General features: G+C 40.3%; 1 protein-coding gene across 4 annotated transcripts in view; it reads left to right on the forward strand.

Moving 5' to 3' along the window:
• The window catches only part of CSMD1 (CUB and Sushi multiple domains 1), a 963,313-nt gene that overhangs the window by 706,189 nt on the left and 237,426 nt on the right, over window positions 1-19,698 (forward strand). For all 4 annotated transcript variants that reach the window (XM_083495378.1, XM_083495379.1, XM_083495380.1 and 1 more), the window contains 2 exons: window positions 7,952-8,055; window positions 9,349-9,461. In XM_083495378.1, coding sequence (XP_083351504.1) covers window positions 7,952-8,055; window positions 9,349-9,461 — 217 coding nt within the window. The remainder of the gene's footprint in view (window positions 1-7,951; window positions 8,056-9,348; window positions 9,462-19,698) is intronic.

Consider the following 19,698-nt stretch of genomic DNA (forward strand, 5'->3'; position numbering starts at 1 on the left):
GGCTATTGTTCCTTAGCAAATAAAAAAAGCCAAGAACAAATTGGTTTGGCAAAAAACACCTGCAAAAATGAAACTACTCTCTGATCAGGGACCATTTTACATAGACAAATTCCTAATTCTAACCCTAGTTGTAACCCAAGCAAATAAATGTCTAACCCTCTTCTCCAATTATTTACAAAGTGCAAATGCTGTATAAATTATTTTGTGCAGTGATACTCAAAATACATTATTGATTCCCCAGTTAGTACATTTTTGGGATTGGTATTTCTTATTGGTATTAATAGTGCAGAGCACTGTGGCCAGATTGGATACACATGAATTACACATGTACTGAGAGAACTGCATTGGCTGCCAATTAGCTGTCAGACTGTTCAAGGTCTTTTCATTGACGTACGACACTCGGAACCAGGTTACCTGAAGATTGACTTCTCGTATACAGGAGTGTTTGACCACCAGGTTATCAGGAAAATATACCCATTTTCCATGGTTGTCTCTGCTGTCCGGAGCACTCTTTCTTCTGTGATTTGTGTGGTCCTGTTAGTTATTCTTTAGGCTTCTCCTGGTAACAAACTTTTTTGCCCAGGCCTTTCCTTCAATGCTTCTTTAATTTTAATTTTATCTCAGTATCTTTGTACTTCTGCTGTAGCATTTTACTGTTTGGGTTTTTCTTACATAGCTAATATTTTACATAGCTAATATTCTCGTGTTTAATTATTTCATATCATGTTTTTATGTTATTTTTTTAATTTATGTTATACCCCACATTAATAACAGTCCAGAAGCAAACAAACAAAACAGTAGATGGTGATAAATAAACTGGCTGCCATCTAATATAACATACAATATTCTATACAATATTGAGAAGGCAGAGGGCCTTCTCAGTAGTGTCACCCTCCCTGTGGAACACCCTCCCTCCAGATGCCAATGAAATAAACAACTATCTGGCTTTTAGAAGACATCTGAAGGCAGCCCTGTTTAGGGAAGTTTTTAAGGGCTGATGTTTTTATTATGTTTATAGATATGTTGTAAGCTGCCCACAGCGGCCAGATGGGCAGAGTAAAAATAATAAAATTAGCAGCAGCAGCAGTAGTAGTAATGTTACATGGTAATTGAGTAACACTGGGAAGTACTACTTATTCTTTCTGAGGGCCACTTCTTAACTCAAGAAATCTATTCCACTGTGTTAGCCATAGGAAAATATTGCTGCTGCCATAATTAAAATGAAATCACTGGATTATAATATTTTCATCTAATAGTGAGCTCAGGTGGCTCAATGTCTATGAACCTGGAAGCAGAACTGGACTATCCTAAAGCCAAGATAGTGAGTTTCTCTAACAGGGAGAAGTCCCTATTTAAATACTGTCTTTAGGAACCTTATAACTTACTCTGTCGATGGCAACTGAGCTTAGTGTGGGTGTAGTTTGTTAAGGGTGCTGGAAATGGTAGCTCTGTGATAGAGAATTTTTAATTCTCGGGATTCTTCTTTTTTTTGGGGGGGGGGGGAGGAGGAGGCGTGCAAGTAAACCAGATCACAGAGTGCAACAAGTGGAGTGGAAGTCCGCTGTTGAAAGGTGCTTTTCAGGCAAATAGCTTTGTATATTCAGTTGCAGAAGTACAATGACTTGAATAAAGCATTGTGGCCTGACGGAGCTTATAAAACTACAAATTGGGTGCTCCCTTCAAGAGGGCACCTGTTGCGGTGAGACCGGGCAACCAAACCCTGTGTTGTGGGTGAGTTTGATTGATTAGCCACAACACCCAAATTGGTATATCCCTTGATGCTGGGTTTAATCAGGCCAATGGGATGCATGCTAAATGGATCAAGGGAACTATATATACCTATGCACGTGACCCAGAGCTTCCTCTGTTAGTGCGTGCATTGGAACACCCGCCCACCTGTCCCTATATTTAGGGCTGTACGCTTGTCCTTTCTATGTTGTTGTGTTTCATCTGCTGTTGGGACAATGGCACAGCAGGAATTTCCCCCACTTGGCTGATTGGCTGTTGCCATTTGGGTTTTGCCTGCCGTGTAGCAAATCATCACAACTTGTAAGGTTGCGGATAGGCTCTGGTTCAGGTGATAGGGATGGGAGAATGCTCTTGCCATCACTATGTGAAGGGTATTCCATTAAAGGAATCCAGGGACTCGATGGTTTGGTCAACCCCTGAGAGGGGGTTGTGCCCGTGCCTGAGTCCAGGGGGGCATTTGGGTGGCGGAGATAGCCTGCCCCCGACTTTCCGCTTATCTAGGTGTTCACCCTAGGCTGACCTATGTTGGTGCCTCAGGTCAGCACTACCTGCAACGGTGCAGGGAGCTAGTTGAACCAGAGCCTATGCAACCATTCACTTGCTGTAATCAGTAAAGTTGTGACCTAAATTCTGCCCAAAACCAAACCAAAATTTGAGTCTTGTCCTAATTTATTTAAGGGAGAGGTTTAAAGGTCTAAACAAGCAAAGCAAACTTCCTGTAGTGTTCATCTACTGCCAACACTTAAGGCCAATCATTGCAGAGATTATATCTGATGGAGAGAAGATATAGCCAAGAATAAGATGTGTCTGTGTCTGTCTTTGTCTGTGTGTGATTAACCAAATGGCCTGCGGGAGTGAGCAGCATTTGGTCTCCCCCCCTTTTTTTTTTTAACAATAGCTTAAATGAGTGGTAAAGAAACAACCTATAATTCTCTTGAAAGAAACTACACCTATCCATCATGTTTTGTGGGACGGGCATAATTGAAAATGTTTTGTCTTAATGCAATGCATATTTTGTGTATTGTGTAGTGCACTCTTGTCTGCTCTGTGCTGGTAATACTGCACTTCCAGGAAGAAAAACCTTTTTTATATATTTAATATGTGGTATTTAAAGATATGCAGAATTGAACCTGTAATGACACAATCGCTGCATTCAGCTGAAAAATTATTTTTACAGGGGGTAGAGAGCAATGGAGCTTTAAAGCTATGAAGTCACAAAAAGAACTTATTAAATTATCAATTGTGGTTTTTTATGATTAAGTAGTGTTAACGTTGACACCAGAGTCAATGCGCAATGTACATTTTCTGCAAATTCTATTGAACGTTACCGGCAGATCCGTTGGAAGGCTTAATTTCCATTAGTTTCCTTCTGACCTCCTGACATTTGAGTGTAATTCAAATTATTTTAATGGCTTATGCTGTTTGTAATACACATTTTACATTTGAAATGTCTTTAGATGCAACTTTCTGAGCTACTGCAATACCTGTATGAATGTACTCTGTTAGCATATCTCAGCATGCTAATTAGTATAATTTGTTTTAAAAAAGCTTCTGACTTGGATGCTAACCACTGTGGGTGGAGTTCAGCTCATAGAAAAGAGATTCACCACCACCCTCTTCCTTCAGCAGCCTCTTGCACCACTCATATAGCCATTCCATTGGATTCAAGTCACTGTTACTAATTAGCACATTATGAAATTTCTAAGACACACCTTCATCACAGAATCTTATGATGATGCCTGTCTCATAGTATGAAGTCATTATATTATGCTTCAGAATTTGCATGTGTTTCTCAGTCCAGTGATAATTACTTTTAGGACAAATGTAAAAGGTCATATGGTAGAATCTGTTACAATTTTTATTTTTTCAATGTCAGGCTTAGAATGAGTAGCACCTTGGACCTCTGGGGGAGACTTTGCACTAGTTGTAAAATGTATTGTTGGAATGAACATGTAAATTGTGAGTAAATATCAGTTGCGTCACTTAATATCCAAAATGACTGATTATCTTTGATAATCAAAGTTCAATGGGAGGAACAGCATTTCAATATGAAAAAGAACTACTATTAGTGATTTAAACGTTACTGCTGAATTATGCATATCAGCTCCACAAACACTTTTTAATCCAGTCCAAATAACTTTATTGTACTAGCCAGTGGCCATGACAAATCTGAATCAAAAATAAATACAAGCAAAAGGGGTGCCGTGCCACAAATAATAGTCTCTGTTGGGATCTCTGCGTCTTCCTTACAGTTCACTACTATAATGTCCAGGGTCTTCTTTCTGATCTTTTTGGCCGCCAAAGCAAAGCTTTTCATTTCCTTTCTCATAGATGATAGATTGAAATCTGTCCCATTCCAGCTAATGGCATTTAGTATTCAACATACTTACTCAAGACAGGCAGTATTCAACATACTTACTCAGTCGGCTGTTTTGGGGAGGCTACACCCACCTGTCCTATCCCTGGCACAAGGGCTTTGCAATTCTCTCTGCTTTTTTCCTTTACACCTCCAACAAAGTGTGCAAAGGAGAGTGGGGTAGGGTCACAAAGGGTTTCCAAAGGCTTCCCATGCTGCTGCTTTCCATCCCTGGGGTTGCAAGTAGAATAGGGAAGTCCGAGTAAAAAGGGGGGGGGAGAGTCTCCCCTTTGTTCCATTTTCTTGCTGTTGTTGCTGCAGACTCTTTCTCAGGGTTCTTTCAGTGACAGTGGGTGCTTGGAAATCCAGCAAGGGAGGTTGACAGCTGGCCAGGACCTGTAACATCATGTGATCGGCAGGTGGGTTGCCCCACCTACCTGCCCCATTTGGCCAATAAGGCCATTCCTGGTAAGAATCTGACCCATGAAGCCAAAAACATTCCACGCCTCTGGGAGTTTTGACTGTGAAGTGGACCTTCCTCTCCCTCTCTCCTCCCTGTTCTGAAGTTTTCTCCAACTCTCTGAAAGTTATTTTGGAAGGGCACAGGTTGTACACGTGGAGAGGTGGTGGTGGTGGTGGGGAGAGTTATGTGCAAGAAGTGGAAATCTTTGTGCTGACAGTGTGATGGCATTGGATGCTACCTTCAAATGTAAAGATCTTTACACCAGTGTGGTGAACTGGGTTCGCTTCCCCGCTCCTCCACATGCAGTTGCTGGGTGACCTTGGGCTAGTCATACTTCTCTGAAATCTCTCAGCCCCACTCACCTCACAGAGTGTTTGTTGTGGGGGAGGAAGGGAAAGGAGATTGTTAGCCGCTTCAAGACTTCTTCGGGTAGTGATAAAGCAGGATCAGTGGCGTAGCGTGGGGGGTGCAGGGAGGGCCGGCCGCACCGGGCGCAACATCTGGAGGTTAGGGTTAGGGGGCGCAAATCCACGGGTTAGGGGGCGCAAATTACTTGCCTTGCCCCGGTGCTGACAACCCACGCTACACCACTGAGCAGGATATCAAGTCCAAACTCTTCTTTTTCTTCTTCTATTGAGAGGGAATAGCTGGATTTTCATATCTCTAGCTACTTTTTATGTTTCTTTTTTAACCATGGTTCAATAAAAAGTATTTTTCATGTTAATCATTGCCCTCACCTAAGGACTTGAAAGCGTATAAAATGTATTTTTAAACCTTTGTAGTATTGCCTTTAAAGTTGTTTTCCACTGAAACAATTAAGTGTGAGTGTAACAGGTTTACAAAGACAAAGGATAAAACGTCCACACGTAATAGATCACTGAACTCTGGCATACGGTCAAAACAAATTTGTATGTGATTTGATTTTATAATGGCTTCTTTTCTTTCGTGCCAACTAACTATTACACAAATAGCATGTTTTGGATCCCATTAAAATTATTTCTAGTTGTTTTTTTTATCTTCTTCAATACAACTGTAAATATTCACCCGCGCACAGTTACTGTGGTTCTGGATTATATTATTGTTATGAAAGCACATCACATCAGTCATTTTGAAACATATGTCTGCTCAGCAAAGGCAGCAACGAACTGAAAAAGTGGTATTTTGTTTGTGTTTTTAAAATGGCTTCGCTCTGCAGAGAGGGGGAGAAAACTAGAGTTATCACCCCACCCCACCCCCATGAAAAATGCACACATACGATATTCAGCTCACAAATGATCACACAATTTAAGAGTTTAAGAGTTTCTTGAACTATGTATAAGCAGTTTAGGGATTCATTGACTTCCAGCATATTTGAACAACTCTTGTTGACATCCTGCTCTTATGAGAGCCTGAAAATAGCCACTGCTACACCCATTGTTGTTGACCCGTTGAAAGTAGTTTAATTTCAATAAGGGATGTAGAAAGTTAGCAAGATCTGTTCTGACCCATATTTGTTGCAACCAGCATTGTTTCTTTCTTTTTGCTGAAGTTTGGCTTCAAAATGTGTGGACAGACGGAAAGCCTCCTGGGAGGAAGTTCCATAGATGGTATGCCACTACCAAGAATATCTTGTTACCAGCCTCCTAGTTTCTCATTTGGATTGGACCAAAGGCAGGACATCTTATTTTGATTATAATTCCCTGGTCATTTGGATGCTGCATCAGGTCCTTCAGGGCTTGATGAGCTTGACAACAAAACTTTGAATTGGTTTAAATAATGATAAGGCATTTATTTCCTTGTGGTGCTAATACCTGAGCCTGCTGTTCAAACCCTTCTTTTCTTTCACATGAAACTGATCTATATATACATGTTCTAAGTGCTTTTCAAATGCCTTCACCTGATTTATTAAATTGTATTACATTATAATATAAAATCATTTTGCTTTTAAATGGTAAGTTGTTTTACATATACGATATTCTTTTTTCTGTTCTCCATATCATCATGGTATACTATCTGCTAATCTCTGAACTTATATACAATTGCATGTCCAGAGCTTTATAAAAATGTATACCGCTATGATGTGAGCAGCAGAAAAATATAAAACTACAAATCTTTTAATGATTATATATTTCATTTTATATTTCTGTAGTCTTGCAAACCATAACACATTAATTTTCAAAGACTTCCTAGAGACAGATACTTCTCTCTGTGTTTACTTTTATTACTCTATCATTTTTTAAAAGATAGTAATTCTTTTTCTATCAAAAACTTTTATACCCGAGACACTGCTGCACTATTAAATATTCCCAGCTTGGTCAAATGTATACTACACTATAGCATGTTGATTTTTTTCAGCTTCCAAATTCCAAAATTGAGGGGTGTTAAAAAGTTGTAACATGACTTGGGAATTCATAGGATAGTTCGGTTAAATTAATAAAATGTAGTTTTGCTTGATAAGTAGCTTGTGTGTTAAACTGCAATTTTTTTTTTAAAAAAAGATTGCCATGTACTTGCAGTTATATTCTTTATTAATATAATTTAACTAATACAGTGGTACCTCGGGCTACATACTCTTTAGGTTACAGACTCCGCTAACCCAGAAATATTACCTCGGGTTAAGAACTTTGCTTCAGGATGAGAACAGAAATTGCGCAGCGGCGGCGCAGTGGCAGCAGGAGGCCTCATTAGCTAAAGTGGTGCTTTAGGTTAAGAACAGTGTTGGGTTAAGAACAGACCTCCAGAACGAATTAAGTTCCTAACCCGAGGTACCACTGTAACTGCTGCCTTCCATGTTGTTTTTGCTGCACTAGCAGCACCTAAGTGACCTTTCCATGGTACAAGCCTGGGCAGTGTGTGTGGAGCTCCTGGGCTGCCCTCTGGCCTTGCTGATGTGGTCCAAATGAAAGCAGAGCAATATGTTTGACACCAGCTTTGTTGCAAGAGTTGCTGGAAGGAGACACCGTACAACCACCTCAGATACTCGACTCTGGATTTGTGTAGGGTTTATTCCTTAGCATTTGCCTGCATCCCCAGAAATGCACCCCAATGTCTCTCAAGACAGACAGATGCCAACAGGACCAACAGAATTTATTAGTATTTGTATTATTTAGCATTACCTGGCATTTTTAGAAGGTGAACTTAAATTTCTTTGGTTTTCCAAAAACCGGTTTATGTGCTTCTTCACCAATTGTAGACTTACCAAGCCAAATGCTGTCCTAGAAAAAAATTATTATTGGTATGGCATATTTGAATTCATCACACCCAAATCTATATATTTTGAACCGCTCACTGAATTTTCCCCCAAAAATTATCATTCGCCCCCAAAAATAACGATACTACAGTGTAAAGCACAGTTGCAAAAAATGTGATCAGCTGACAAATGTGGTCCTTTCCTGTCCTAACAGGTCATAAAGCTTGCCTTTGAAGAATTTGAGCTAGAAAGAGGATACGACACCCTGACAGTAGGAGACGCTGGAAAAGTGGGAGATACCAGAACAGTGTTGTATGTGTAAGTACACAATAACATTCATGTTTTACTCTTTGTATTACCTTCTCGAAGAAAGGGTCCCCACTTTTACGACTTCATTTTTAAAATTCATTTTTAGCTTAAATTGTGCAGTTGTTGTTTTTTTTAAAGTCTAAAGACTCTTTGGAAAGTACATTCACAGAGCAGGAACTGGGATGGAACAACAACAGGAAGGAAAACAAGTGAAACCACTTAATGCATACAATTATATATATATATTTAAAAAGCTAACATTGTGCACATCCAGATTTTGGAGATGGAACTAGTGCTTCTTATTCTTAATATTTTTAAAGGCCTGCTGTTAATTCTAGCTAAAAAGTAAGCTTGGGTGCACCCCAAGACCCATAATTTTCAGTGTTGAGGAAGAGCACTCACTGCCTTTTGTATTGAGATGTACAGCTTTATTTTAACTATTGTGCTCATCACAAGGACATTGGGACTTCAGTGATAGTTGGAGGGATAGCTCAGTTGGTAGAGCATGAGACTCTTAATCTCAGGGCCATGGATTTGAGACCCACACTGGGCAAAAAAACTGAGCATGTTCAAAGAGCACAGGCTACCTCAGTTACCTTCAGGAACAATTACTTCTATGGGCCTTGCATTGGCATTTTGGGCTTATGCTAATGGTAATTTTTCAGGGCAGAGGGAGTGACTTCCCTCTTAGTGGGATTTCTTTTTATTTAAAAAAAAAATGTTTGCAGAAAGTTTAGGAGCTCCTTCCACGATGCAAATTGTGCAAGAAAAGAGTGGTGGTATAGGCTGCTAGATGCATCCATTAAGTGTCACAGATTTCATACGGAAAGTGCACATAATGTAGAAAGCCAGGAGCCTGCGGAGGTATTTAAATAAGGACAATTGCTTTCGCCGCATTCCTCTCTTGAGAGAACAGAATGTTCTGGCTTCCTTAATAAAATCCAGTAATTGCTATCTCTATCCAGATTGTTGCTGACAATCTTGTGTTGTCTACAAGTTGCCTTATTTCACCGTGGACTTCCGACACCTGCCATTTGAGTTGACACTTTTGACTCATGCCAGCCTCTGATTTCAACATGCAAACATATCACTCGCTACCTGCCGTGACTTCATAGAGCTCTTATAACTGGCAGGTCCTCCTTTAGCATCTTTGTTCTAGCGTGACATTTCACTCCCAAACCTGGAGTCGTCGTGGAGCAATCACTCTGTAACTGGAAGACACAAGTTGAAGAGCATAATGCAGATATGACAAGGCATCACACTTGTGTCTGTGCATGATGCTACTGTTTCTTTTATCTACAGGCTGACTGGCTCTAGTGTCCCTGATCTCATAGTGAGCATGAGCAACCAAATGTGGCTCCATTTGCAGTCGGATGACAGCATTGGCTCACCTGGATTCAAAGCTGTATATCAAGGTAAATTTCTGTTAGAATGAATAGATGAAGCCACTCTAGGCAAGTACGCAACTAGTCTGTGCTAGAAAAGTAAACTAGAACTGGGTGTTACAGCCAGTACTGTTTCAACCCACTCCTGCTACACCTCATTCATTTTTCTTTTAAAACTGCTACTACATTCCATTACTCCTGAGCAAGCTCAGTTTTCATCGGAATTAAGGCTTTCCCCTTAGGTGTCTTTCTCTCTTTGTTTAACTGTACTTTTATACATCGTTGGGTTCCCCAGAGCATACTAATACGTACCTTTTGTTTCTCAAGTGCCCCGTTTTGGGTACAGTGCTGTTGGCACAAACTTTGCTGTTAGGAGTGATACTTTGTTTGTCTGTGGATCATTAAAAAACACCCGCTGTTCTTATAGGAATGGATCCAGAGATCGATCTGTAGAAAGAGGTAGCAGCTAGAAGCTGACTTCCCTCCTCCATCTTTTCACTGGCAGTCCCCAAGTGCCCCAAAAAGGCTGTCTTGAGGGTCATGGGACCCTGCTGAATGAAGTGGGAAATTGCAAGAGATAAGGCATTTTCTCTGAGAGTTAGCCCAGGACTGTAGCAGGAGAGGAAAGGGTTAGCTGATTGGTGGGTTTATTCTGCTTTATTAGTTTCTCTGTTTGATTGGCAAAGGCTAGCAAATTATTGCTGCCTTTGGGAGCTATACTGCAACAAAAAAGGGATAAAAGAAAGCAGACAATTGTGGGATAAGAACAAGTTACAAGATATGCATTGACTGGAAACGAAGCATTGTGACTTCTCCAAAACTCTTGCAAGTGCAAACAGTATTGAAAATGAGATTGTGTGTGACAACTCTGATAGCATCAATGTGCAATACAAGGGATAGCTAGAGGGGACCTCGGTGTAGACTGAGCAGTATGAGCCAGTATGAGCCTATGTTCCTAGTCCATTCTCTACTGATTGAGTGCGATAGTATTGGCACCCCTAAATCTTAATTGGATAATTCTGCATCATGCCGCTTCTGGTCAGATTCCTAACATTTCAAGACAGGCCTGCAGAAACTTTGGGACATCTTTTCTATGAGTGAATCATATGCGAGGGCACAAGTGAATGGGGTCGTTCACTGAGTACTATTTCCTTGGTAAGTATTTATGCAGTCGGCTCTTTCCACATGGTTCCATCATTTATATGTAGTCTGCAACCTTGAGGGTTCTGTCTATGGAAAAGGGGTTATGTGCTTTTGCAGCTAAACCACAAAAGCACTTATTCCTTATTCTTATTACCATTGAAAGGCCCATGTGATTAGCCCTCCTCTCTGTGTTTGCATTATTCAAATTCACACCCTCCCTGCTGCAGGGGATATTCTGGTGGAAAACATGTACTGTATATGGGTATGTTGATAAGAAACATATGTGCTATTTTTTTTTTTTTTTTGCTTCAGTTTTCTTTGCGTCATGCAGGATTAATGCTGTACTGTCCAGTTCATTTTCCAAGATTTTAGAAGCAGAAATGTTCATAAAGTGTATGTAGGAAATGGTGTAATATGATATGACCATCTTACTGAGTCCAAGAATTTGCTTGCTAAAAAGGAATGAAGAAATTGTTTATATGGAGCTGTAGCTACCAGGTGTATGGTCTGATAAGACTGCACCTCAACCTTAAGGTAAGCAGAATTTGCCCTTTCAGGAAAAGCAAAGGGATAATCTACATTTCCTTAGAAACAGAAACTCCCATGGGGCATAGTGCTGTAGCTTTGCAAAGTTTGCTAACAAAGCTCCATACTACAAGCACCGTGCTTTAGCAGGAGCCTTCTTGTGTAGTTTAGCTACCTTTGAGCTAATCTTAGTTTTTTGTGATTTTTTTCCACAACAAAATGGTGTATCTGCTATCTTTGAAGTGCTCCACATCTGCTGATTGGCTGGCTGGCTTTATGTGGTGACATATTGTAGCAGTTCAGCCCAACTCTGGTGTTGGGGGGCTTCTAAGGTGAGCCTCCCCAAGGAGTTTGTTAAAGATTCCTAATTAATACACCTCACATTAAAAATGGCTTTGGTTCTTCTACCTTAGTTTTTAGCCAAGTACTTAAGAACGTGTCAGACAAAACAGGTACAGGATTTATTAGTAAGTAATGAGAGCAATATTTCAATGCCGTTGTGTGTGAGCCTGAAAGGGAAAATGTTTGTGTTGCTCATTAGTGGTGTTTACTTATCTAATTTGGAAAGCAAACCCCTCCAACAGATTAAGAACATTCAAAATATTTCTTACGGTACAGAGCACCAAGGTAGGAATAGAGAAAGCCTGGGAACAGATGAGACAAGACAGGCCTTTTTCTAGGCAGAGTAGGGATAGAAGGATCTGTCCATATCAACTCTCTGAGTTTCTTATTTTTCCAGTCTTAAATTTAGTTATTCACATATTTTCAGTAATGTGCAGTTTTGGTGAATTGTGGAAAATTAAAAGGATGGCTAGATGAGCACTGCTTTGAGTGCTGCCCCTACAGCTAGACAAGCCCACCAGGGGCCACTGATAGAGGAGGGGGCCCACCATGATGCCCAGGTCCCTCTCAAAGCTGAAAGGCTCTATTCACTACTATTGCATGGATCTTCAAAACATGATGTCTGCATTGACGATGGCAAGAATTTTGTTTTCAGGGAGGGATTATTGAAGGATCTGCCTTGGGCTTCCCTGCTTACTCAGACTGAGTCCCTCACATCCCTGTTTATGTGGCATGTTATTTGTAAGTTTTTATTGTTCATTGTAGGGACATGGGTGGCGCTGTGGGTTAAACCACAGAGCCTAGGACTTGCCGATCAGAAGGTCGGCGGTTTGAATCCCCGCGGTGGGGTGAGCTCCCGTTGCTCGGTCCCAGCTCCTGCCCACCTAGCAGTTCGAAAGCACGTCAAAGTGCAAGTAGATAAATGGGTACCGCTCCTGCGGGAAGGTAAACGGTGTTTCCGTGCGCTGCTCTGGTTCGCCAGAAGTGGCTTAGTCATGTTGGCCACACGACCCGGAAGCTGTACGCCGGCTCCCTTGGCCAATAAAGCGAGATGAGCGTTGCAACCCCAGAGTCAGTAATGACTGGACCTAATGGTCAGGGGTCCCTTTACCTTTACCTATTGTTCATTGTAATATAAGAGCTATTACAGTAGATTCAAAAACTTACCATTGTTAGGTCATAAGCTGCATGAACATGGGAAGGTCAGTGTGGCGTATTGGTTAGAGTGTTGGACTAGGGCCTGGGAGACAAGGATTTGAATCCCCACCTGACCGTGATGTTCACTGGGTGACGTCGGACCAGTCAGACACTCTCAGCCTAACCTTCCTCACAAGCTTGTTATGGGGATTAAATTAGTGGTGGAGGGGACCGTACAAACCACCTTGTGCTTCATAGAGAAAAAGGGTGGGATGTAATGGGATATAAATGCCTCAAGAACCACCTCTCCCCATGTGAACCAACTTGGACCCTGCAACCATAACCTGAGGCCTTTCTTTGTGTGCTTCCTACATGAGAACGGGCCTTTTCTGCAATGGCTGTCCTTTTGTGGAATGCTCTCCCCAAGAAGGCTCACCTGGCGCCTCCGTAACACATCTATAGGCAACCAAGCAAAATTATTTCAATGCAACCAGGCCTTTGGCTGATTAAATGATTCATGACATTTTAAATGTCACTGTGGGAAGGGATTGATTGATTGATTATTTTATGCATTTTGTGTTTTTTTATATTGTAAACTACCCTGTGATCTTTAGATGAAGGGCAGCATATAAATTAAAAAAATACATAAAAATAAATAAATTGAATTAATAAATAATTTTCAAACTATCTAAGCATTGTATCCAACCAAGTCATTCAGGGAGCTGAGCGAACGATGTCTGCTCTACACACAACTTTCTGGAACCAATTTTGAGAGTTGTGAGGGCAAGCTGTGCATTGGCTTCGTTAGAGTCAGCTCGAAATAAAAAATAAATAAAAGCAATGCACCCGTACACTTCTTTTTCTTTTTCTTTTCATCTGCAAAGAATGACCAAAAAAAAAAAAAAAAAGCCGCACCCCTTGCTTCAGTTGCAATGTAAATGCAATGTTGTCCTACAGGGGGAATGAACAAATAATATGCAGTAGAATTTCAGTCACTTCTGTCAATAAAAATCCTATTGAGCTGTCAAATTCTGAATCCATTGCACCTGTTGATAAAATGTATTCCTACAAATCATGTTTTGTATAATTTGCTATAGCTATTTAAGTAGCAGCAGGGGGTAAATTAAAGTAGATTTCCTTCATGCTGGGCTGCCGTGTAGCAAAAAAGCAAGCCTATTTTTAGATACATAGCTAAAGAATGCTTCCAAGTAAGATGGCTCGTATTTGCAACATTTGCAGGCAAACTCATGTTTGACAGTGAAATGAGTTTTATTATATTTAGCTTTGTCAATTTCCCAGATTTTAATAAGAACAATCAGAATGCAATTTCATCTAATCTTTCACAAAACTATGCAACCATTTCTGAATTCTGTTGTTTGAAGTCTTCAAAAAACCCAAAAAAAACTCAGCCTAGCAGTATCTGATTAACTGTACTGTGATAAAACCATACACTGCTAAATTTGCAGTGAAGGAAGAGTTGGAAAGATGCTTTTAAGACTTATTTAGGAATTGCTAACGAGAAATGCTATATTTTATTTTTAACCTAGTATGTAATTTAAGAAATAATACTACAAATCTAAGACTGTGGTGCCTATTTCAGCCAAGACGTACTCTTATTTTAGCATTCGCTAAACATTTTGTGGATGATTTTTTAAAGTGCTATGATAATTAAACCATTAAACTATTTTTTTAAAAAATTACAGTCATTTTAGAATTATTTGTTTAGTCTTAGCTTGTAGCTGAATTTCATTATGTCTTTCTCTAACAGGGTTTGCTCTCTGCCCTGGAAATAATTTTGACCGTGTAATAGCTAATGTATAGGCTATGCCTGGACAAATGTTTTTCAATGCAACAAGGTAATAGCAGCATTGTAGGTTCTGTACAATGTTTACCTGGACTTAAGAAAAGACAGTGGCAAAGGGGACAAGGTGTAATAATGTGCACTACTTCAAATAATACTATTCTTGATTCTGTGATGATAAAAATATGCATTCAGTGCTATGCAGGAAAGTACTGTGCAATGTATAATGCTAAGCATTTTGCATAAGATGCAGTCTGATTTTTTAAAAAAAATATCAACCAGTTTTGTTTGTTTGTTTCTTACAGCAATGTAATACATATACTTTGGTTGCTAGCATTGGAAATAATAATTCAGTTAAGAGTAAATACAAATTCATTCCTATTTTTAATTTGTTGCTAGGTCAGCTTGCTACCTTTTAAAAAAAAGGGGGGGACATACAGTGGTGCCTCGCAAGACGAAATTAATTTGTTCCGCGAGTTTTTTCGTCTAGTGAATTTTTCGTCTTGCGAAGCACGGTGTCAGAAAAGTTTTGGAAAAGCTTCAAAAATCACCAAAAACCTCAAAAAAGGCTACCACACTGCATTCTATGAGTTGCTCCTCGAAGTCAAGTCGCAACTGTATTAACGGTGTTAAGAAAAAGGAAACAAACTTGCAAGACGTTTTTGTCTTGCGACGCAAGCCCATAGGGAAATTCGTCTTGCGAAGCAGCTCAAAAACCACAAAACCCTTTCGTCTAGCGAGTTTTTCGTCTTGCGAGGCATTCGTCTTGCGGGGCACCACTGTATTTATATTTCATTCAATCCTCTTTGGGAATTGTCTTTTTCCTTATCAATATTTCCCTGACTGTGAATGAGTTTTGAAGGTGCAGTAGAAACAGCCCAAGGTGGTCAAAGGAGAGCCAGTGTGGTGGTGTGGTTAAGAGTGGTAGACTCGTAATCTGGGGAACCGGGTTCGCGTCTCCACTCCTCCACATGCAGCTGCTGGGTGACCTTGGGCTAGTCACACTTCTCTGAAGTCTCTCAGCCCCCACCTCACCTCACAGAGTGTTTGTTGTAGGGGAGGAAGGGAAAGGAGAATGTTAGCTGCTTTGAGACTCCTTCAGGTAGTGATAAAGCGGGATATCAAATCCAAACTCTTCTTCTTCTCTGGTCATAGGGATGACTGTCATTAAACACGCCGCCAATAGCTAGTAGGATCAGATTGGATCAAATTGAATTGGATGGCTCTAAGCATACAACTTGCTCCAACATGGTCTGGTGCCCAGCTGAGCCCTTAAAACCAGTCTCCCTAACCCAGCATCTACCCTTTTGGACTAGATGGACATGCTTAAAGGGAAGTCCTAGTGCCTGAAATGTTGAACTCCACATAGTGGTGACTAGCCAGGTGTTGCCTTCAGAAGATGGAGAGGAAATCAAAACGTGTTTGGGGTGAAGGTAATGGCTGCATGGAAGGTCCTAGCCCAGGGCTGTTGCCCAGGGTGTTTCCAGTTTGGAGGTTGTTAAACCCCCTTAGTGTGTCTCTACCCCTGGACTCTGAATCACTGTTTGAAGCCTGGCTATGATAATTTTCACATAGTATAAGTGAAACCCAATTAACCTGATCCAGAAGTTCTGAATTTTTCACACGAGTTCTAGTATTCATATAGCTGTCCCAAAACTGTAAGGTGCTTGATGGGGTTTCCCACCTCAGCTCTCAAATTGCACATGTGCTTTAAGTTCCTTGAAGATCTTTGGCTTGCAGCCTTGATGACCTACTATTTTGCTACTGTCTAAAAAAGAATAATGAAAGAATATTAATAATTGTACACATCACTTCAGCCAGGTTACTTGACACCAAAGCAATTTATTTTTATCCTGCTGGACACCAGGTTTAATATTAATGAAAATGGAATTAAAGGATTACCATGGCTCTGTGTAAAGATGTAAGTGGGGTGTCAGTCCAGTAGCTCACCACAAAAAGAAGGAAACATCTCAAATTATTTTTGTTACATTGTTACCTACTTACTTTCTCCTACACACACACACAGCCTTTCCCCCTAACATTGGTTGAAAATAATTCTAGCAAAATCTTTTGATCTAGATGCCAAGTTTCCGCATTTTTCCTGTTTGTTTCTGTTTGTTTATTCAGTTAGCTTGAACAATATTACATTCAATTTCTACAATAACATTTCTGTATTATAATGGTCCTTTTTATTAGGAAGAGTAAGAAAAAATTAGTTTGCCCTTCAGTCTGAAGCTTTTTGATGTGTGACACCTACATTCTGATGATAAAAATCAAATACGATGCTTCAAATAAGTGATGTGTTCACCTTCTATATTGCCTCCTTGTTTTCATTTTCTAAATCGTGTTACTTTTAGTAGCCCGCCTCTCAAGGAGAGAAGCACCAAATGATTTGACTAAATGAAATGGGTGACTAGGAAGTACATCACTGCCTGGGTATTTTCTTTCAGAATACTTATTTAAGGAAACAAACATATGGCTCCTTAGACAGTGGTAAGTTAACATAATTTCAGGAAAATGTATTTATGAAGGAAAGCAGGCTTCTAAGGAAAACAGTTTTTAGTAGTCAATATTTTATGAGTTAGAATACGGAAATAAGCAATGGATTTGCCACGAAAATTCTTCCACCTGTTGCATAGTGTATTCTGAAGACCAGTCCTTTTTTTCACTGCTCTCTCATTCCATTAGTGAACTGATTAGACAAAGTTGGTATTATCCACAGTAGGAAAACTCCACACAAACTATGTATTTTTTACTGCAAAGTAAGCAATAGCTTATTAACCAACAGGCACATATAAACATTTTATCTATGTTTCTGTCTCGTCCTACCAAAGGGACTTGTTTAAAAAGCTTGTAAGTCCAGTTGCATTTACTAATATACCCAATGTACCTAGTTTTGCATGTTTTAGCTAGCACATAGAAGCATGTCTACTCTTTTCCTGAAGTTAAACACTGTTTCTATTGCTTTAAATATCCCTCATTTTTAAGGTTGTTAGGCAAGTGTAATGGTGTTTCCTAGAAAGATTGATTTCCTAAAATATCCACTTCTGACATTTTGCGAACCAGGAGCTCATGGAACGTTATAGAGTAAAGATTTCTACATGTGAAGGGTAATGAACTGCAATAAACAGGATGTTTGTGAAATTAGGGCCTGCTGTGTGGGAAAATGATTGAGAAGACTGTGTCATCCTAATGTACTAAATGATGCATGTGAATTTGAGAGAGCAGAGATTAGGGACTTCACACTCCAAGACACTGAAACTTATAGTAGAGGCCTTCAGTTTTAGGAAAATGTGGAATTTTAAATCTCTGTATGATACTTTCCTGAATAGATACAAATAAGTTTAGTTTTTTAGTCAATAGCATTTACAGATGTATTGAACAGAAACATCACATTTGCTTCAAAATAGTGTTTTGTTTTTTAGAATGAAGGCAAATTCTGAACAGATGCAAAAAAGAGTTGCAGTTGAATTCTGGGAAGACTTAATTCATTTATTTATCTTAACTCTGTGATTTTAAGATCTGAATCTGAAAAGGGCTGAGAGGATCTAGAAAGTGATGGCTACACATCTACCATCTGCTAAAGGAATTGTGATACCAGCTCTAACAATTTTATCTCTTGATCTGTTTGTTCTTTAGAGAGTGATATCCATAAAAGCAGGCAGAGTGCTTTCTCTTGATCTGGAGAGCAATTAGAGGGATCTCAGTGTTAAGCACTGAAGCATTGAGATTGGAGATAAGGATTTCAGATCTTTCTTGATGTCCTTTAGATAGCATGTCTGGGTCCAAGAGACCTCCCAGTACCTGCCTCCCACTTTCAGTTTTCAGTTAAAGTGCACATTTGTCAGTTTCATTGTTGCCTCCTCACACTGTGTATAGTCTGGCAGAAATGAAAAGCTCGAGAGCTTCCCAGAAGCATTTAAGCCACTGTATTTATCCAGCAACACGACCAGCGTAATCTGAGCAAGCCATGCCCCTTGCATGAGAAGGGGTGGAAGCAACAGCAGTGAGTGTCAGTCTGTGCTGGTGGAGGAGGCCATGTGTTTTTTAAGCCCTGGCACGTCACTAACAATATCATTTGCAAAGTTGATTGGGAAAGTTCTAGGATCTAGAAGCCTCTAAGGCACGGGCTGAGCCTTAAATAATCTTGTTTTCCTTAATCAGTTGATAATCAGAAAGGAAGGAGTTCTTAAGATACAAAACATGTTTATGCACATTACGAAGTATTATTATTATTATTATTATTATTATTATTATTATTATTATTATATTAATACCAGCCACTCTGGGCGGCTCCCAACAGAATATTAAAAACATGATAAGACAACAAACATTTAAATCTTCCCTATACTGGGCTGCCTTCAGATGTCTGCTAAAAGTAAGCTAGTTCTTTATTTCCTTGACATCTGATGGGCGGGCATTCCACAGGGCGGGCGCCACTACCTCTGCCCTCTGCTTGGTTCCCTGTAACCTCACTTCTTGCAGTGAGGGAACCGCCAGAAGGACCTTGGCACTGGACCTCAGTGTTTGGGTGAATGATGGGAGTGGAGATGCTCCTTCAGGTATACTGGGCCAAGGCCGTTTGTTATGGTACTTGCTGCTATGACATTTTGGTACCACATTTGATTAAATCTGTATTTGACTCTTTAGCTTTAGTTTTCCCCTGCTGCTGTGCCATATAATAGATGGGCTTGAGCTAGACAAAATTGTATGTCCTATGGAAAGACTTGAATTGATACTCAGCATCAACAGGTAATAGCCATGGTGACTGGTGAATAACAATTGCTGAGACCCGCAGATGGGCAGAATGTTGTTGCACTCATGTCATGCTTTCTGGCTTCTCACAGGAATCTGGGTGGCTACTGCGAGACCAGGAAGCTGGACTTGATGGGCTAGTGGCAGGATCCAGCAGCTAGGCGGCTCTTCTTATGTTCTTAGGTTCATGGCCAATTTTAAGAATGGTCCTACTGTCCTTGTTTAAGGCACAATTTCTAACAGACGTCCTCTGTTCATGGATAAATGTGTTCCCAGACCCAGTTTGGGGCACAGAGGTTTACAATGGCACTGTCAGGTACCCATAATAATCACCCAACCACCTTATCCTCTTGTTATAGTCAGGATCTGGCTGGTGCTGTGGTCTAAACCACTGAGCCTCTTGGACTTGCTGATCAGAAGGTCAGCGGTTTGAATCCCCATGACAGGGTGAGCTTCCATTGCTCTGTCTTAGCTCCTGCCAACCTAGCAGTTCGGAAGCATGCCAGTGCAAGTAGATAAATAGGTACTGCTGTAGCAGAGAAGGTAAACAGTGTTTCCATGTGC

This window comes from Podarcis liolepis (assembly GCF_965112155.1).
Source record: "Podarcis liolepis genome assembly, chromosome: 3".
NCBI lineage: Eukaryota > Metazoa > Chordata > Lepidosauria > Squamata > Lacertidae > Podarcis > Podarcis liolepis.